Raw genomic sequence first — 20,210 nt, forward strand, 5'->3', positions numbered from 1 at the left:
AAGCGGTGGTTTTTGAGATTTGACAGGGGCTTAAAGCATAAAGCTATCTCACAAAATGGTAAACGTTATGTGCATAACAAAACATAACAGATAAATAAAAATGCCCAATTTTATAGCCGTGCGACTTGATTTAAAATTTGCAAATATTTCTGATTGTGGCATTTAGCATAGACAGTATATAAGAAGGCATTTAGCCGTATTTACGACTTTAGAAATACAGAAGTTGAAACTTAGGAGGAGTACGTAAAGGCAGCGTTAGTTATTAGATCGAGTTTGAAGAATGAGGAACAGAAATTCAAACTAAATTTAATTGGAAGTGAAACCAGAAAATAATCAGGTCATAATAAGACAAGTTCTCCCTGATCATTTGGTGAAATAGAAATAGACTGCATTAACAGAGCTGCTGATTGACTAGCACCTGCGCTTCTTCACTCCTTCGAAACTTAAACGTTTAATTTAATGCAAGAGATGATGACATACTCATTAGCTGCCAGTGCATGTAAGTGTCGGTTTCTATTGCTCTACTCTACACTTGGACTTTAACCAGCGCTCACTACAACTTTAAGAAATAAATTACTTGTTTTTTTCTCTTTCTCTGCAGGAAATCACATGGAGGTGCTCTTGCGCTCACATGACAGTCTGAACCATGGCAGGAGAGATCAATGAAGGTACAGTGCGAAAACTTCTTCTACTCTTCTTATCACAATGCTGCCATATTATTTCCTAATCAATATTTTTTGTTTGGGGTTGCGGTGTCAAGCCCGTCAAAGTATATCATATTAGATGTTTTAAAATGTGAACATTCCTGTTCGGGAAAGTTGCGACGTGAACTAACCAATGAGAAAGTTTGGGTACATTAAGATCTCACAATGGAGTTGCTCCATCTTAAAAACAATCCACGAGTGGTTGATCTTATTTTGATGCGCTACTGTTTTCATGATACCAGATGAGCTACAGTAACATTTACTGGTAAAGATGCCAGGGATTCAAAGGGTTTATGAACGTTTTGATTCTTTTTTTTTCCTGCCACGTGAAAATGAGTCTGTGCATTGCAGCACTTTTGCAGTATATTAGTACTCAGATTTCATATCTTCGTCGTATCTCCTTCTCAATATTGTAAAGCTATGATAAGGTTGATAATCTCTGAGGGTTGTCTGTTTTAAATACCTTGAAATCATCAGAGCAAAACTATAAAGTGTGTTGAGATAATATAAGGTGATAAGATCACAATCACCGTTGAGTACCACTGACTGAAATCATATATTAAATCATTTTTGATTAGGGGTATGATCAAATATTACACTTGGGTGGTGGTGATGCTATGTAGGTGTTGTTCCTCTTTTAGGCTCAGTTCCTGCCTATTACAGGGAAGTATATCAGGCCATCCGCTGTAAGACAGATGAGAGAGTGCAGGTTGAAGTTTTTCAGCGGTTGCTCCAAAGGACCGATCTCTCCAAGACGGTTTTAGGCCAGGTGAGGGGTTCACACTTAAGTAATCAAGAGGCTGCAGCAGGCAACACTCTATACAAATCTGTCGTTTGTAATGATACAAAGGCAGCACCCACCATAAACAACAGTAAATAACATTTTCAAGTATCACTTTCTGCATCTTGTCTTTTACCTGGCATGTGCCTGATACAGCTTGCTATAACTTAAATACTTTTTGCATCCCATCCACATACTTTTTATATTCACGTATTTGCTCACATAGACTTGACAAGGGACTGTAATTTGAAATAATTATTGATTGATAAATTAAAAAGTTTAAGACCAATGTTCTAATCAAATGAATGAATTACTAGTTAAACACTTCAGTACATGATATCCTTGTGCACATATTTGTTTGAGAAGACTTTATGTTTTGTGCAGGCAATGCAGATACTGTAGATATAAGTGTAATGTCTTATCAATAGGAGGTTGGTACCAGCTTTGTGTAGGCTAGCAGACTGTTAAAGACGTGGGCTTTACATAATTCACAACCAACCAAGTCGGATTTGGTTCCTTTTAATGCTAGAACATAAGATATTGCTACAACACACATCGGTGTTATGAAATTGTTCTGAGTGTGTAGTGTTTGTCATGGTTCAGTAGAATTTCCCTTTTCCTGACCGTTCAGCATATCATTGCTTTTGTGTCTAGTGAGCACTTTTTGCGTAGAGGAATGCAAAACCACAGTTTGAATTTTGGTCTTGGACTGAAAAACGGTGACCTTAATGTCATATTGTCTTTGTCCTTTTCAGATTGCTGAGCATGTTGATTCTGTAGATGGATTCCTGAGCAAGTTGTCACTCTATAAAGCCCTCGCTTTGATTGCTCTTGCTCAGCAAGGAAAGCAACCAAGCCCCAAACTCTTGGAGAACTGCATACAAGGTAGGCTACAGTGAAAACAGAGCAGTAAAGCTTTGCTTAATGAGTAGCTTGATGATTCCTCTGTGTGTCTGAGAGCAACCTCAGCTATCCCCCTACTGTCAAGATATTTCATCTGTACAGGGCAAATGTCATTCTTTTATTGGCTCACATAGACTCAAGGTTTAAACGTTCTCTTTAACAGTTTACCATTGGGATACACCCACCTATTGTAATTAATTAGATTTACTGCATAATATCATAATAATTATAAAATAACTGAAGGACATTGGGAGTAATGTATTTGTACAAAAATAAACTTTTTCATACCATACTTCTAGTTTATTTCACAACAGAAGAAAAGCCAGTATGTTTTATTTAATTCAGCTATCTATTATTCAGCTATATGATTTTATTTATTTTGGTGAAGAAGCCTTCGCTATGTTTATGTGTTGCATACCTTCACTAGTCCCAGAGTGGCAAGATGATAGGGGGGAACTCATGGTTTTCATAGAGGTAGCCATTATGCTGGTTTGAGTTAGATTCATTCCCGACCTTCTGTGATTATTTAAAGCTCTCTCTGTTATTTCAGGTGTGGTCGGTAACGCAGCTAGCTGCATGCCACTTCCACATCTGCTCAAGAACAAGTTTTCTGCATTTGCCGCAGTACAATACATTCAGTTCATGACCTTATTGGAATTTACAGAAATGGTTAAATAACAGACAGCATGCACAATACTGTGCTAGCTAAAGACAAATAGAGCGAGACACGTAGTAATCTGTTGAAAAGAGAAAAGTGGTTTGAACACCAGCATTCCTCACAGTTAAGAAATGAATTTCATTCTAGATTTATCAATTTAATCAATTAGAAGTTGGTGCTTGTTGTGTGCTTGATAGAGTTACCAAAACCTCAGCTCGGAGAGCTGAAGGACCTTAACGCATTGAGGATGCAGCCGGCTCAGGAGGACGTTCTGACGATGTCCCAGACGCTGGACAGACTGCTGGTCAGAGACACAGTCCAGGTGGAGCTCATACCTGAGAAGAAAGGCTTGTTCCTCAAACATGTGGAGTACCAGGTCACCAGCCAGGCAAGGGATCCCATAAATCCCACGGCGTGTAAATGATTGTGTTCGAATAACTTTAACAACAAGAAAAGCTGGAAATGTGGTGCAGTATTCTTCATTTGTGTTTTTGAATCATTTCTTTTCACACTTAACTTCTCAGTCAAGTGTGAATTGCATCATTTACTCTAGGGCTCCTATTACAATAGTTAGTGTTTTTTTTTTCTTTGAGTTATCGTTTGCAGTCTACATGAAGAAAAGTACAGATTTACCTTCCATTATTACCTTCATGTAACTCAGTTTCCAATGGAAAACTTAATGATGCATGCTCTTGTTCATTTTGTGATGATTTTCTTTCTTTGCTTCTTGTTTTTTAGCGTTATAAAATATCAGTTTACCGGCGCTATAGTGATTTCGATGTCTTCCATGAGGTTTTGCTTCAGAGATTTGCCTACAGAGTGGTCCCGGCGCTGCCACCTAAAAGAATGTTAAAAGGAGGTATGTTACTCTGCCTGAACTCTGACATCTACACAGTCACCATTGTATTTCTTTATTTCTGCATTTCCTCCATTTTCACATTTCTTTCTGAACCCATAATTGTTTTAAGAGCATAGTTTGGATTATTTGGGTTTATATGCTTCACTGAAAGGTCAGTTGTAAATATCCAAGCTGAGCATTTTTTTTGTTCAATAAAGAATAAGTGTTACATTTTAATACAAACAGTTCCTGCAGGCTCTGTTGTTTCACACAGTCATCACCATTCATCAAAGTTATTGCCTGAAAAAAAACAAGGAAACTAGTGATGCGTAAAATTAGCATTTCAGTTTTAGTGTAGCTTTGGAATGATAATTATATATATACACACACACACACACACACACACACACACACACACACAGTTGATTGCAAAACACTTGAGTAGACAAACAATGTCTCAATCTTCTTTAAGTACAGAATATGTCATAAAGATACCACACATGTAAATCCACCATCCCACCGAATGTACTCTTTTTTTCCCCCCCCTCACATCCTACTGATACAGTATGTGTAACCTAAGATCTAGCTTCAATGTCTGTATGTGTATATAATTATTCATTTTTATCAGTAATTAGTGCTGTGGAATTTTGAGGATAAGTAAACTGAGAGAGCACTCCACCGATGATAGCATTGCACCTATATAACACTGTCGGACTCATGATGGTTTTAAAAAAAAGTGATAGATGCAGCAGAAAGAATAAGAGATAATACTTTTTAAATTCCATGCATTCTTTCCCGTGTCAATACCTGGTGCCTACATTACCCGCAATGCAACTTGACCACCAACAGTGGGAGTTTGAGGTGTGGTATGCTAGTAGCGGCTAGTGTAGCCTCGGGCCGCTCGCCTCAGGCAAAGAGGAGGAGCAGGCTTAAGAGGTCACTTCTTCCTAACTCCACACCCCCAGACTGTTTTCACTTTTAAACTTGTAGTCTTTAGTGCCAGCTGACTTTGACTCAAATTTCGCACAGCTCCCTCTGCAGACACAAAAGGCGTTACACATAGGGGTGTGCAAAAAAATCGATTCATATTCGAATCGCGATTCAAGCTCTACCAATTCAAAATCGATTCATAGAATTCCAAAAATCAGTTCATATTTAAATTTTTTAAATTATTTTTTTTAATTGTATGTGTACTGCAATCACATAGGAAAAGTAACTAGATTTACATACTGTGAATCGTTTTTTTAATCGAGAATCGTTATTGAAACGGAAATCGATTTTTGAATCGAATCGTGAGCCTAAAAATCGATATAGAATATTTCTTTCACATGCAGTTGAACTCCCCAACACCTGTAAACAGACAAAATCGGTGGAGATCTCCTTTGGTGTTTGTATTTATTTAAAAGGGATTCTACACTATATAAATTGGCCATAAACATGGTTGGTACATTAGTTTATGCTAACAGTCTACCCCTGTTTATAGTTTATAGCCACAACTCTCTCAACATTAACACTCCTGGTCAAAGTGCTGAAGGTGTTTTCTCTCGTATCTGTCCACAGTCTTGACCTCCGTCTCTGAGCGTGAGTTCATTGAAGGGAGGAGGCGAGCTCTTGGCAGATTCATCAACTTGGTGGCACGGCATCCCTTCTTCTCAGAGGACGAGCTGGTCAAGACCTTCCTCACCTTCAGTGGCTCCGTATGTACATCAATTAATCAATCAACATTTATTTATATAGCACTTTACAGCAACCAGCCAAGTAAAAACTTAGAAAACAGTAAAATCAGAAAAGGTTACATAGAAACACGAGGAGGAAAGGGAAATTGTCACACCACTACTATGTATCAAAAGCCATTCTAAATAAAAATGTTTTGAGTTTGGATCTAAAGAGAGCTACATCTGTAATAGTGCGGATGTCAGGGGGCAACTTGTTCCAGAGTCTTGGGGCAGCAACTGCGAAAGCCCAATCACCCCAAGGTTTATACCTTGACCTTGGGACTTGTAAAACCAGTTGATTTGAAGACCGCAATGACCTGTTGTGCTCACGAAGGGTTAAAATCTCGGACAAATACTGCGTGGCCAGGCCATTTAAGGCCTTGAAAACAAAGATTAAAATCTTAAAATTGATTCTAAAACACACCGGGAGCCAATGAAGGGTGTAGAGAACGGGAGTAATGTGTGCACGTTTAGATGTATTTGTTAAAAAGCGTGCAGCAGCATTTTGCACAAGTTGAAGGCGCGAGATGGAAGTTTGATTTTTAGACCAACATAAAGAGCATTAAAATAATCCAGCCTCAATCATGTTGTATCTTTGCAACTCTAGTTGCAAAGATACAACAACTCAACAACTAGGCAGCAACTCAGCTGCCTAGTGCTGTGGCACCAGCTGTTGCACAATAAGCATTATCATCATGATGACAGTGAAAGTGCGATGCATCTTGTTACTCAGTGTCTTTTTCCACTCAAACACTTCCCACCCGTCCTCCCAAACAGGATGTTCAGACTAAGCTGCGTGACTCTTACAAGAAAATGGGCGATGAGTTCATGACCAACAGAATCGCAACCCAGGCAAAGGTTTGTCACATGTCACATATGTACAATGGAAAATTAACATACTTTCCCTCCCAAACAATTAGCTGCATTTAAAATTGTTGGATCTGTTTCGTAGGAATATCTTCCCGCTGACATTCAGGCTCAGTTCTCGACAAGCAGAGAGCTAATTAGAAATATTCACAACAGCTTCCAGAAGCTGCGGGACAGAGCTGAGAAAATGGCAGAGCGCTCTAAGGAGAATGCAACTGATCTCCTCATGTTTGGCAGAGAGCTCAGGTATTTCATTATTATGGGTATAAAGTTAAAGTCTTTCTCCAGTATCAGAGGTTTTGGACTGAGCAAACAAATGTTAATAAGATTCCAAATCCTCTGTGTTGTTCTCTGTGCCTCTTCATGGTTGTTAGTTTGAAATGAGTTTGGCAGCTAAGACATCACTATGTTACATTCTGGCCCTGTAATACTGCTGTTTTCGACAGTACGCTGGGCTCAGATACTTTGTCTCTTCCCTCCTTGGCCTCTTCACCAAGCACCTGGGGCACCCTGCGTCAGTCTCTGAAGAGTCTATCTGTGGAGTTCGCTGTGCTATCTGACAAAGCTGCTCAGCAGGTACAGCCCTCAGTCCTTCATCCCCGCCACCTGCTCTGCTGTGCTTGTCTAAAACTGGCACTGGGTAAAAAATGTTGTTTTGCTTATGTCCTCAGGGCAGACGGGAAGAAGATGATGTTGTGGAAAAACTGAATATTTTCCTGGATTTGCTGCAATCGTACAGAGTAAGTCAGTTTCACTTTATTTATTTATTTTTTTTTATTTTTTTTTGCTCTTCTCATCTAGCCTAACTTGAGTCTACCTCCAGGGATGGGTGATTTTGTTAAGATGTTTGCACATTTCACATCGCAATCTAATGATGCTCACTTTATGATGCACCGCAAAATGTTTTTTATCGATCAAGTCAATAAAATCAATCAGAACGAGGAGCTGCATAATTACAGGAAATCCAGGTTCAGTTAGTAACTAAATTCAGGGTATTATGTAATGATTAATTTAAAAAACAATGCAGACCCAACCAGTCTATCTCACATGGAAACAGTTCTTACTAGTGGATGTTTGCAGAGATTAAACAAGGGGACTGGTGGGTAGAAAAAGTGGCATTTTCTATAGCCTCTATTAAATATATTAACTGTAATATGCATGGTAATTTCATAATTTGTACAAACAATTCTCCAATCATCCATGGTTGTTGTGTATTACTGTTGTTATTTTATATATTACCATGCCATTTTTGAGGCAAATAGGAAGAGCTTTATGCAACTGTGTTTTTTCCCTAGGATCTCTGTGAGCGTCATGAGAAAGGCGTTCTCCACGAGCACCAGAGAGCTCTGCACAAGTACAGTATGATGAAGAGGCAGATGATGAGCGCCACAGTGCAGCCCAAAGAGCAGGCATCTGTGGAGCAGCTGGAGTCACGAATTGTTCAGGTGGTCAATCTCTTTTGGTTTCTCTCTTTCCACATTTTGAGGATGTGTTCTGATTGACAGCATACTGTTTTAATTTACTACTTAATAAATAAAATGCCAAATTGGCTCAAGTGTTTCTTTTGCTAATACGTTCCCCTTAAACACAGTCAAGACAGACAAATCTTGTAGCCAATTGCCAAATTCAGCATTCTACTCAATCCCCTCATCCATGCATACAATAAATGGTTCAATGACATCCATTAGGTATAAGTAAAAGTGACGTATCTGAAGTTCTTTTATACACAGTTTGTATCACATTTTGCAATTTCATATAATATGTATAATAATACAATTTCATTTATTTTTTTCAGTTTTGAGGAATTAAATCAATAAGCAAAAAACATTGCAATCTGATTGAAATATTTAGTGTAAGGGGGCAGATATAACAATATAACTTCATGAATAAACTTTCTGAATGAACTAAATTACTCTTCAAACATAGGTACAAAGCTGAGTCACATTAGGTTAAAAACCAAGTACCAGCATTGGTCAACTTAGTGGATACTGTTGTATCCCTGTTGGGTTTCATCTTGTGACTGTAGTTCCTTTTTAGTCAGTGTGCTTTGTCTGTGCTTGGCATATGTGGTCATGAATTTTGAGCTCAGACGACTGTTCTGTCAGGTGACCCGCTATGTTATTAACTGTGATTCAGTTGAGATTCAACTGATCGCCTGACTGACAGACCCACATAACCAATAGCATGGCACAGATACAGATATTAGTAATAGTAGAGTCATGCTGAGGTTAATGCACCACGGCTTGTAATTTTAGCTGTGACCCTTTTACTCCTTTGCATGACGCAAACTTCTACAGGGTTTCTTCATCAGTGACAGACATCAGTGTCGGTGTCAGTAACCGTGACAGTGAGTCGGCGATGAACAGGATTAAGCAATAGTTCACTCGTGAATCAGAACTAGGGCCAATTAAAGTGTAATGGAATGATTTAAGGCCATTTCCCTTTTTGAGCAGAGCTTTATAATGCTGTATAATTGGAGGAAAATTTCCCCACAGACAACTATTCTTTTTTTTACTGCTTATTGTCATTTGATATCATTTCCCTTTTTTTAAATTCTGTTATTAGCAAGAAAATGCCATTCAGACCATGGAGCTGCGTAACTACTTCTCCCTGTTCTGCCTTCATCAAGAGACACAGCTTATCTTCATCTACCTTCCAATCACATCCCACATTCTGGGGGCTTTCGTTAACTCCCAGGTCCAAGGACACAGAGAGGTGAGACTGCTTGTCTGGAAATCATTTTTCTACCGACCCTTCAGGAGGGTCAAATCAGTTTTAAATTGGCTTTTAAAGCCAATGAACAAAAACTAAACAAAAGAACTAATAACGATGGATGGTATCACTGGAAGGATACTTTTTCCTGATGTGGGATCTGAGATGGCTTACATTTCACACAAGCAAGTGAATCTCCCATATACCTTTTGCCTGTTTTGAAATCAAACACAGCACACAGTATGTATTTCTTTGGTTAGATGTCTCTATCTGAACCTTATATGGCAACAATTTGAAGAAGGTTTTTGTGGATTTTGAAGTTCTTGAAGATAAATTCACATAGATGTTTCTTGAAAATGATTACCTGCAAACCACTAAGCAATATTTTGATGCAGTTTTTTTTTTTTTTTAGTATTATGAGCTTCATTGAAATGTACTGTAGATTGAGAGAAGTGACCTTTTTGCTTTCTTTCCAGATGGGAGCGGTGTGGAATGAACTCCAGCCAAAGCTCGGATGTCTGTTTGGTGGTAATAATGGAATGGAACCCTACATCTGAAAGCTAAATGGACAAGGTGCAGGAGAGAACACTGCCTCTGATAAGGATCACAAACTGGAAAATAACTTGCTCTGTGAGCTAAAGAAAAGTCTTCTATTACACAATATACATTCCATTCAATAATCATAAGTAATAAGTATTTTTAGTAAAAATGAATTCTCAACTTCTCAGCTTATTTTGGGGATTTGATCATCAACCATATAATTGGAAAAGACAGTGGACTCATAAATCTGTCATGTTATGCTCTGCTTGATGAGGGAATAATGTAGGAAGTAAATCTAAATGTTATATATATATATATATATATATATATTTTGTTTTACAAGGGACCAGGATGTCAGACGTGAGGGATGACAGTATATTCATGCATTCCAACTCATTTCCTAAAGCACCGCTTTATACACTACAATAATTGAGGAAAAAATTGGGATTATTTTATATCTCCAGTCATGAAGGTTTTACTTACTGAATAACTTTAGACCGTTGTATTTTTGATACAGATTTAACTTCATAAGGATGTGTAGCTGCGTACTTTATATTTTGTATGGACAATTGTGTTATTTCTCCTACTTTTACAGTGTTTACTTGTACAGTATGTGGAGCAACATATTTGATCTCTCTGCTTAAATTGACTCCAAATTGAGCTATTTTGAAAGGCCTACGCTCAAAGTGTTACTACAAAGGGCAGAGATGAGGTTTATTGATTTAAAATAACTTTTAGCACTAGTGGCGTAATGTCAATAATACTATAAGCTACTGATTTACTACCAAAGAGAAATTATATAAATTCACACAGCGGTGCAATAAATCATGTAACAGGGTTACTTCAAATTCATTTCAAACATTTAATAATCACTTTTATTTCCTTAACTTCACTGGAAGATTTTTGCCCATATCACTTAATAGATGGAGGCTATTTTTCACAGTTAGAGAAATCCTAATTTAAATTTGTGTTATAATGTATCAGGGCAAACAAGATCTGGATATTATTCCATTAATACCCTTTCCTTTGCGCTATTAGACTTTCTACTTTTCAGATATTTGGCATGAAAACATCCATGCACATTTATGTCTGTACACGTATAGTTTTTCATAACATTATGTATTTAAAAAAAAAAAAAAAAAAATATCAAAGGGACACTGCCATAAATAGGCTCACGTTACCTCACAAACTGATTTAATCTCAAATACACCGAACTGACTGCGTTGAAATATATGATGCCAACATGCAAATCATATGGGCACATAGTTCAACTTTTATTTAATGAAGACACTGTAGTACTGTGCATACAGTATGAAACACATTTGTTTTGGCAAGAAAAGTGTATCAGAAATCTAGTTAACTAACTTGCACAGAATATGAAATCTAATAAAATGATTACTGTAGATATTGTTGATACTTTATTAAAGAAATCCTTGCTGAATTGTGTTAAATCAAGTTATCCTGACAATTAAAATAACAATTCATATTTATGTCAGTATATTGCTGATTATTGATTGATTTTTATTTATTATGTGATGTGTTACAGACCAAAAAAAAGAGTTTCAACTCAATATGTATATATAACATGTACACATTCTCCATGTACAGTTAACAGGGTTTAAGTCCTCAGAGTTTGTTCGTTTCCTCCCACAAAGTAAAGTGAACAACAAACACTGAACCCTGGGATATCTTCAGCATTTGAAGAAGAACTTTGGAAGGCTGATGCTTTTTTGTCGCAGTCATAAATGACCTCAGAAACGCAGGTCGTCTCACAGTTCCTCCACCTCTTCCAGTTTGTGGCTGAGGATCACATCGTGACCGTGAAACTTAAAGTATCCAACAAATTTCTTCTTCTGGAGCATTAGGGGGAACCACAGGATGTCATCAGCCCACATTTGACTGAAAGGAATTTGGTCACATTCGAACCACTGAGGCCGCATTTCTAGACAACAAGAGAAAATAATTAGTAGACCTCCTAAGAATGAAATACTAAATATTTGTATCATCTATCTTGATCTGTTATAGTAGACTGAAGAAGCCTAATTTTAACTTTGGCTGAAATGTATAATGAAGTGTTGCACAGAATGATGACTGTGGATTTTGGTCCATGTCCTACATTGGAGTTGTGCTAAGAAGGGATTTCTTCATAGCCAGTATGGAGAGAAGGAACTATTATAGCGACCAATTACTCTTTCAATGTACAGCACATAGGGGCATGTGAGTATTTTGTTAAAAGAGACTTAAAACAAAATGTGAACCTACCCTTTAAGTGTGTGAAAATATATATATATATATATATAGTTATAGTATTTTCTTTAGAAAGGAATAAACAAACCACAAGATTTCACACTTTGTCTCTCTTTTTAAAAACAAAAGAGAACTTTGGCATTCATTTCCTAACTAAAGGCTTGGTTTCTCCTGTAACTACACTGTGTCACAAAACCTGTAGCTTACTTTTGATATCCAGTCCTGTGGATGGGTTAGAAAATGTGATTTTTTTTTTTTTAAACATAACCACTTGCTCAGCCTGCTTCTGAAACGTTGCACTTTAAAGTCATACTAGTCCCAAAGCTTCAGCTGCTGCTTCCTATCTTGTCAAATCAGTGTTCCCAGCTTCACATTCTCTCTTTTCACTAACTTCAGCACATTTCATTTAAGCTTTTTCCTCCATTTATCTCTTCACCCCTTGGCTGTTTGACTTCTCTTGACCTGCAGACTCTTTGGTGGAGTGCTGCGCTTTGCTGTTTGTAAACTTCACCCAGTTGGCCTTGACCCAACTCTCAGGAAATAAAGATCACTGTGGCTCTCTGCATTCCTTTTGTTGAGGGCCTCCTATTTTCTTTGTGTTTTTACAGTCTTTTAAACTTCACCACTGAGAGCATACTTATAGATTATTACCCTTAACTAATCTGCTCTTCCTGCTTACAGTCATGTCTGTGAAAAAGTTCCTAGAAGATTTTCAATCAATATACTTTAGAAGGATCTTTGTGGTCTACTTGGTTTTAAAAGTTGAACTGAAAACTGTTTTGATTCTCAGAAGGCCTCATTATCTAAACTTTAAGGACAATGCACAACTATAATTGCCATGAAGCCTGAACTGGCATTGACATAACATAAAAGGAAGTCAAGATTAAGGGTAACTAAAAGTGAAAAAGAGAAATGTTTGGCAGGATTAGTTTTTTTATTTTTATTTTTTTTTACTTATCAGTTCCTTGGAATTGTACAACAAAAATGTGGAGTTCCTCTTCAACTCCAAACTGCATGAATTTTTGTAATCACGGTAACAAGTGGCACTTTTTTAAAACTATTTTCTAAGTAACTGTTTTAAAACCAATGCTTTTTAAATATTATAGTGCTGTATTTTAGCTCGTTATTTAAAATCTTTATGATTACATTTCACATTTTTGGGACTATAGCTGTTATTCCACTGTGATTCAGATTTTCCTATGAACATAAAATCCTGAAATAATTAAGCTGGAATTATCCTTAACCACTATCCGGTTTCTTTTCTTCACAGTTCAGTGTGGTGCAGTGGAAATCCTACTGTACCTTCTGACTCTGTTGGTGCTCCGTTATAGTTGTCGGCTCTGAAAACATGGACGTCAAGCAGCTGCGTTTCTCCAACAAATTCAAATTTGATGTTTCCGACCTTCTCGAGAGCATCCACCGTAAGGCCACTTTCTTCTAGCAGTTCTCTAAAAAAAAAAAAAAACACATCAAATAAATATTTGATAAGGTGTATTTTACAAAATAAACTCGCAGTACACTTCACACAAACACTAAAAGCAAGTTAAGTGATTATATCAGTGTTCGCAGACGCAGGATCTATTTGTGTGCAAAATCGTTTTTCTATTGAGTCAACGACATTCACCAATGAAGACATTGAGATGTGGTTCAGAGCTAAAAAAAAAAAAAATCTAGTAAGTGGATCTTTGAGTTTACAAGATTCTGCCACATTGTTTATTTTTAATAAAAATGCAGATTGACTTCAAGAAATCTTCCTGAATGGTGCATTAAAGAACAAGTATTTGCAGATGACGCTCAATGCTCAGTGATGTTTACCCCCAAACACTACTTCCCTCAAAGTTGACCACCAATCTTCTCTTATAGCTGAACAGCACATACAGTTCAGAAAGTACATGTACACCAGTAGGTTCTGTCTAAATGTATTGAGTCCCAACACTTGATTTAAGACATTTTCTTTGGTTGAGTCAATAGCCAACACAGCCATCACAACATAAAGTATTTTAATGACACAAATAACTGGGATTAGTCACTTTCTTTCTTTCTCCAATATTGACTGGATTTCCTGAGTGCTTTTGTTCAAAAGAGAAACTAACATAGCCTTGAGACATTACTGATTTATTTAGCCTTCCAATATTCTTTACACAAAGCAGGTCTCTTTTTCCTATTTGAGAGAAAACAGCTTGAGATGGGGCCTGGTTACCTTCAGGGCTTCCTTCCTTTAGCTTTGGAACAAACTTCCTGCTCATGACTGATGATCCACACCCATCATCCAGACTCAACATGTATTTATTTTGTCAAGCTTACAAACTACATGAACTCACATCTTAATTAGCAAATATTTCTCCTTTTTCTATCCCCTTAACACTTGGACACCACACTGGCAACACATATGCTGTTGCACCAAAAATACACGTTTGATTTTAAATGCAAAAACACAGTGTGTTGGGTTTGTTAGAAGTGTAATGATATATATTGTACCCTAGCATGATATAATGCAGCTGAAAAGTAGATTGTGAAATCAATTATTAAACTATATATTTTTCTATAAGAAAACACACAGGCCAAGTTGTTTTTTCACACTTTGTACTTAAGAAGGAATAAATATAGAATGTTCTACTGCTTTTATTGCTTGTTTTCACTAAGGTTTTGTTTTGGGTGTTGACCTGTGAACCCTGTAAACTACTTTTAGTTGAAGGGTCTCAACATTGCAGGTTCCGGAAGACAACTGGTAAGATGAATTTACCTCCTTGCACCATCTTCAATAGTTTCTCCAGGTTGAACTTTGCCCCCAAACCCATTCCATTTCCCAGCCCCAAATCCTCTCTTCTTCATGCCGAGCAGCACTCTGCCCGGCTGGACCACCAGCACCAGGGTCAGCAGCTTGGAGCTCAACATCTCTCCTGTCTGAGAGGAATATAGGAAATTAGTTAGGCTATAAACACAATGTAAACACTGCCTAAAGCAACATAGCAAATTATCTTTACTGTATGCGTACAGTTAGCGCTGCGTTAACATATTCACCTCCTCAATGTATTGCTGTGTCCCGAAAAAATGACGAATGAAAAAAAGAAGTTGTTGAATAAAAACAAGACGTTGAATTACTCCCGCGCGCAGCACTCCAGACGTCGTCACATGACGTGCTGATGTGTAGGAGCAGGGATTGGTCTGATCAACGTCAGACTGGATCCACGAGTACCATCATTTGCTGAAAGATCAGTGGGAATGTGTTACATTGAAATATGTTCGGCTAGAAACTACCAATGTGTCCTCCAGTCGAACCATGGATGTATTATTATATTGATTCACTTCACTTTACACTCCTGTTAATTTAAGACGATCCACGATGTGATAAAAGCATGCAAAAATATTTAGAAATATTGTATAAATAATATAATGTGACAATATAGTATGACTAATTTAAAAAATTTCAAAATAATTGAATTGTAAGTTTGTTTTCTTGTGATTATCATCACTAACATCATGATGGAGTTTTAGATAGTACTTCTACTAGCATTATTATTATTAATAATAATAATAATAATAATAATAATAATAATAATAATACTATTAAACTATTTTAATAGCACCAGGAATAATTAGAAATGCTGGAAATTACATAAATCAAGATAGGATATGATATGATAATATATAAGATTAAACTTTATTGCTTTCCAGAGAAGAAATTTCCATTACAGTAGTCCAATGAACAATCTAAAGACATAGGAAACAGATAAACATTAACCATGTAGTTCCTTAATTTTTTATTCTAAGAAAGAAAATAGAAAATACAATAAATAAAAGGTATTGAAAATGAACAACAATAATACACAAATTAAATAAAAGAAATATATTTTTCATAGATAAATCAAAGTCTAGCTAAATACGTGCATGATTTCCTTAGGCCCTTAATAGAAAATTACTTTATCACAGTAGTGTTGGTGGGACGTGATGAATACTTGAAAAACAGTTTCTATGTTTAAAAAAAAACTTTTGTTCCCTGTGATACTCATGGATGTATTTAGAGATTGATACTGAGCTGAACGAAACATGACTATATCCCAGGTAGGAACTGTTGTTGTCGTCGTCGTCGTCGTCGTCAGTGTTTTGCAGGAAGGGGACATATAAGTTTATTTCGACGCAGGCGCAGTTTACCATACGCTCCACGAGCTTGCCCGGTTCTCATACTAATAAAAACCCATGGCCTACCCTAGTCAAAAAATGTGGTGCTTTTCCTTGCAGAGGAGATCTCTCCACTCCTCGTCATGTTTAATGAAGAAGTTAAAGGGTAAAACTCCCGCCGAGCAGCGCTGGCTGCAGCGGCAGCTCAAAGACCCGTATGTCAAAGCTTCTCACGCACAAAACTTCCGGTGCAGAAGTGCCTTCAAACTGCTGGAGATAGATGACAAGTTCAGGCTTTTACAGCCTGGATGTAGTGTGGTGGACTGCGGAGCTGCACCTGGAGCCTGGAGCCAGGTGGCGGTCCAGAGAGTCAACTCCGCCGGGACAGCTGAGGGAGGTGAGGTCCATACAGGAGTGGACAAAATAACCGGGACACAGACAGTTTGATACAATACTAAAGCAGTATTGTGAAGCTTGTGATCTTCAGGTTTTGTTGAGGCTATGTCAGAGAGAAGTCATGATTCAGTTCATCATACTGTATTGTGTTTCTATCTATTTTGTTCATCTCAGTTCATTTAGGTTTGAAGTACTGTGAAATGCCTACCCTCCTTAAATTAGTAGGGCCTTGCTGAGGTTTATTGGAGAAGTTGTTCTACATTATCTTTTATTTGAGCTTTTATGTATTAATCGATCCTTATAAATGTCACAATTCTTGCAGTGTTTTGACTTTAATAAGAAAAATATAAATATCCGTCACTGCTGTCGTTTGTGGAGGAATGAATAATACTGAAGAAACTATTGGACAGTTTTTTCAAGAAAACCAAGTTCATTGACTAAAATAGGAGCTTGTTATGGACATTATATGGACAATCATATATTTGACTCAATACAGAAAATTTGCTCTTTTTTTCTCCAAATTTGGTATGACTTTTTAGTCAGTGTCTGCCCATCCTTGTTGTAATCATGTAATATGCTGTTATTGTGGTACTGTATGTCGGAGTTTATGGCCAGTAAAGGAACAACAATACTACCACAGTTTAAAAGGCTGGAGCTTCAGTAAGTTATAAATGATGGACACACGTTTTCAAATGTTTGGAACATCCTTATTGTGTTATCATTATAAGACTAATAAAAACAGAGTTTTTTCACCAAATAATCATTAAATAATAATGTGCAGCCGTGAGAGACTCATTTTACGAGTTTTAGCGTTATAAAGCATCGCTGTACTTTACAGTTGGGATAGCCTCTAAACATTACACACAGATGCAAATCAGAGAGCCACATCAATGTTCTGCAGTTTTGTAGTATCTGAGGACATTGAACATAATGTAAAAGTATGCTTTAAAGTAGTTGACTCAGCTGATACCAAGTGTTCTTGCATGTTTTAGTCCATGTAATACAAATCCTGTATTCCTTACCCAACTGCTAATTAGATTTTTTTTAATGTTTTAGACTTAGATTTTTCCCCCCCGACCTTGCAGTCCGCCTCTGGTTTCCATTTACTTCATTAAAAATCCACATGCAAACACTTGTAACAATAACTATCATGTCTGCATTTAGTCTGGTCAAAGTTGTATTATTGTTGCTTGTAAGTGTAGATTGTTTTGAAAAGTCTCCACTAAATTACAACACAACAATTAAAAAAGCAGAAGGTATGTTAAATGTGATGGATTAGCATTCTCAAGGGCCTTTAGAAACAAGTAGATTTTCATTCAAACTAATGGAAACTACTGACAACTTAGAAGATAGGAACTTGGCATAAAAACATTTGAAGCAGTTTGGTTAGCAGAAATATATATATAATGTTGCTAAAGAAATGCAACAAAACAACAACCGGTATGGTAATTTCTATATTAATATTAACTTTGAGTAATATTAGTCTAACAGTTAAGTATAGGATGCTTTAATGCATTTTGGAAGATTTATTTATTTGTTCCACAGGGAAAGAAGTAACAGCTAACAGACTATTCAGTTAGGGAATATGACCCCGTTCTATTTAACCAAATAGGTAATGCTATGTTATAATTAGTTCTTATCTGTGTTGAAATACCTGCACTTTATCACCTTTTGATTTGTGTTACATTACCACACTGCTGTGTCAGCCCACGGTACATAAAATTTGATGGAAGAAACATAATATTTCCTTGTAAATACAGTTGAAATATTTTCTTTGCTAGATGCAGTGTTACCACATGGTACAGTTGTTGGCATTGATTTGCTGAACATACCACCTCTGGACGGTGCCCACTTCCTGTCCAGTCATGATGTCACCGACCCTGTCACGCACACCAAGCTGCTGGAGCTGCTCCCCAACGGCCAGGCTCATGTCATCCTGAGCGACATGGCACCCAATGCCAGCGGGTTCCGGGAAATGGACCATGAGAAACTCATCACAATGTGTTTTTCATTGATAGACTTGGCTGAGAAAATTTTACAGCCGGGGGGCTCTTTGGTTTGTAAATACTGGGACGGGATCCTCGCTCATAAACTTCAGAAGAAACTCTCAAGTGTGTTCAGTAGTGTTCAGACTTTAAAGCCAAATGCCAGCAGGAAAGATTCAGCTGAGCGATATTTCCTCGCTAGAATGTACAGAAAGCCAGTAAAAGGATAATAGTTGTCTTTTATTTTTCTGATGTGTATCCTGAAATGATCAATTTGTCCAAATTAGATGTTTTCTGGAGATTCACAGACTCTGTTTGATGAGTAAACATGAATAAGAGGCTTGCTTAGTAACTTTGATCAAAAGGTGGCACTGTTGAGGCATCAGTGAGGTTCACAGCTGCAGGCACAGACACATGCAAACTTAACACAGTAGCAGCAGTGAATCAGTAAAATGTTAAATCTATGCAAGAATCATCAGGGTGATATTCCTCAAGAGCCCAATGCTGTGTGTTCTCTCTGAAGTTATTGTTTGCCCCACAGTGTTTGTTCTACACAGTCAGTTTGGTATTTGCTTTGTTGCAAAAAGTAATTTACCAGTGCTGCTTATGCTAATAATTTGCACTGCCAGCCATGTAGCAATATGCAATCATTCTCTCATTGAGAGCTTATGAAGGAACAACCTCATACAGAGTCACATACAAGATGACTAATGGGAAGAGGGATGATACTGAAGCTTGGCACGATGCAAGTGTTGTCAGGCTCTGCTCTCTGACTGTGCAGAGATGTCCATTTCCTGTGAAAATATTTTCAGCCCAGTAGACCGATTTTCTTCAAAGATTCTTCTTTGAATCCCTGTGTTGGAAACTTTGGAATGTATTTTTGTTTGTTTCTGTTCTTTTTCATACTGATTTGATTCTGGTCTGACCAGAGTTCAGAAACACTGGTATTGAAATAAAGGGATGTTTCTGCCAAAGCTGCATTGTAAAAGACACAACTCATATATTTGATGATCATCACAGATATCTATATAGGGATTCACACTATGGCCTTGCAAATACAACATTGTCTACAATGTCATGTACATAGTTCTTCATTGACTTGCAGTGACTCCATCCATCAGAGGCGTAGCACAAACATTTGTGCATAGGCCCTCTCAGTTGGCCCCCTTCTCTTTTTAATACATAATTTGTCATGCATGTACAAATAGTTTTTGGGGCATTTTATGCCTTAATTATAGTCAACAGTAGAAAAATGACATGCAGGACAAAGAGAGATGGGAAATGGCACCCTTTGTACAAATAACGGACTAAAAAACACCAGCATTCTTAAGGTGGATTTATGGTTGTACATAGGCTCTATGCAGAGCCCACGCCGTAGCCTACGTAAGTGGCCTACGCCGTTGAGAGGATTTATACTTGTGCGCTGGTGTGTTTGCATCGTTCTAGCGTATCTTTTTAAGAGAATAGCAGAGTCGGTGTGTGTGCATGGGGAGTGTGGTAGAGCGAATGAGAGAGTGATAGGGGTTAGCTTTGGAGCGAGTACCAACTCCGACATGGGAGATGGAGAAACAAAGTGTCTCCCCTGTGCTTTCTGACCACGGTCGGAGAAGGAGAACCTGTAAATGAGAGGGAAATGAGGGAAATTCGATGCTACCAAGCTACGGCCAAGTGGACCAATTACAGTTGTTGCGTTCTGCATCGCCGCAACATGTAGTTACATTTCTGGAGAGGTGCACTTCAGGCTA

General features: G+C 37.5%; 3 protein-coding genes across 5 annotated transcripts; 2 read left to right on the plus strand and 1 right to left on the minus strand.

The window, feature by feature from the left end:
- The first annotated feature begins 262 nt into the window (after positions 1–262).
- snx8a (sorting nexin 8a) lies at positions 263–11,208 on the plus strand. 3 transcript variants are annotated; one of them, XM_078269220.1, is made up of 14 exons: positions 263–499; positions 602–668; positions 1,346–1,473; positions 2,241–2,370; positions 3,244–3,434; positions 3,785–3,905; positions 5,445–5,581; positions 6,377–6,457; positions 6,552–6,712; positions 6,913–7,042; positions 7,138–7,206; positions 7,762–7,911; positions 9,032–9,181; positions 9,655–11,208. In XM_078269220.1, exons 2-14 carry the CDS (start codon positions 647–649, stop codon positions 9,733–9,735), a joined length of 1,551 nt encoding a protein of 516 aa, XP_078125346.1. In that variant the 5' UTR covers positions 263–499; positions 602–646; the 3' UTR covers positions 9,736–11,208. The 3 variants fall into 3 exon arrangements, with proteins under 3 accessions (XP_078125346.1, XP_078125347.1, XP_078125348.1); XM_078269221.1 differs by lacking the exon at positions 1,346–1,473 and having other exon boundaries at positions 266–499; XM_078269222.1 differs by lacking the exons at positions 263–499; positions 602–668; positions 1,346–1,473 and having other exon boundaries at positions 2,283–2,370; positions 3,219–3,434.
- On the minus strand, positions 10,846–15,176 carry nudt1 (nudix (nucleoside diphosphate linked moiety X)-type motif 1). Its single transcript, XM_078269223.1, has 4 exons — positions 14,987–15,176; positions 14,709–14,869; positions 13,268–13,413; positions 10,846–11,660 (listed from the first exon to the last, which is right to left on the minus strand). The coding sequence occupies exons 2-4, from the start codon at positions 14,858–14,860 to the stop codon at positions 11,488–11,490; spliced, it is 471 nt and encodes a 156-aa protein (XP_078125349.1). The 5' UTR covers positions 14,861–14,869; positions 14,987–15,176; the 3' UTR covers positions 10,846–11,487.
- Positions 15,177–16,085: 909 nt separating this feature from the next.
- Positions 16,086–19,543, plus strand: mrm2 (mitochondrial rRNA methyltransferase 2). Its single transcript, XM_078270190.1, has 2 exons — positions 16,086–16,481; positions 18,262–19,543. The coding sequence occupies exons 1-2, from the start codon at positions 16,163–16,165 to the stop codon at positions 18,693–18,695; spliced, it is 753 nt and encodes a 250-aa protein (XP_078126316.1). The 5' UTR covers positions 16,086–16,162; the 3' UTR covers positions 18,696–19,543.
- The last annotated feature ends 667 nt before the right edge of the window (positions 19,544–20,210 follow it).

This window comes from Sander vitreus, chromosome 15 (assembly GCF_031162955.1).
Source record: "Sander vitreus isolate 19-12246 chromosome 15, sanVit1, whole genome shotgun sequence".
NCBI classification, from domain to species: domain Eukaryota; kingdom Metazoa; phylum Chordata; class Actinopteri; order Perciformes; family Percidae; genus Sander; species Sander vitreus.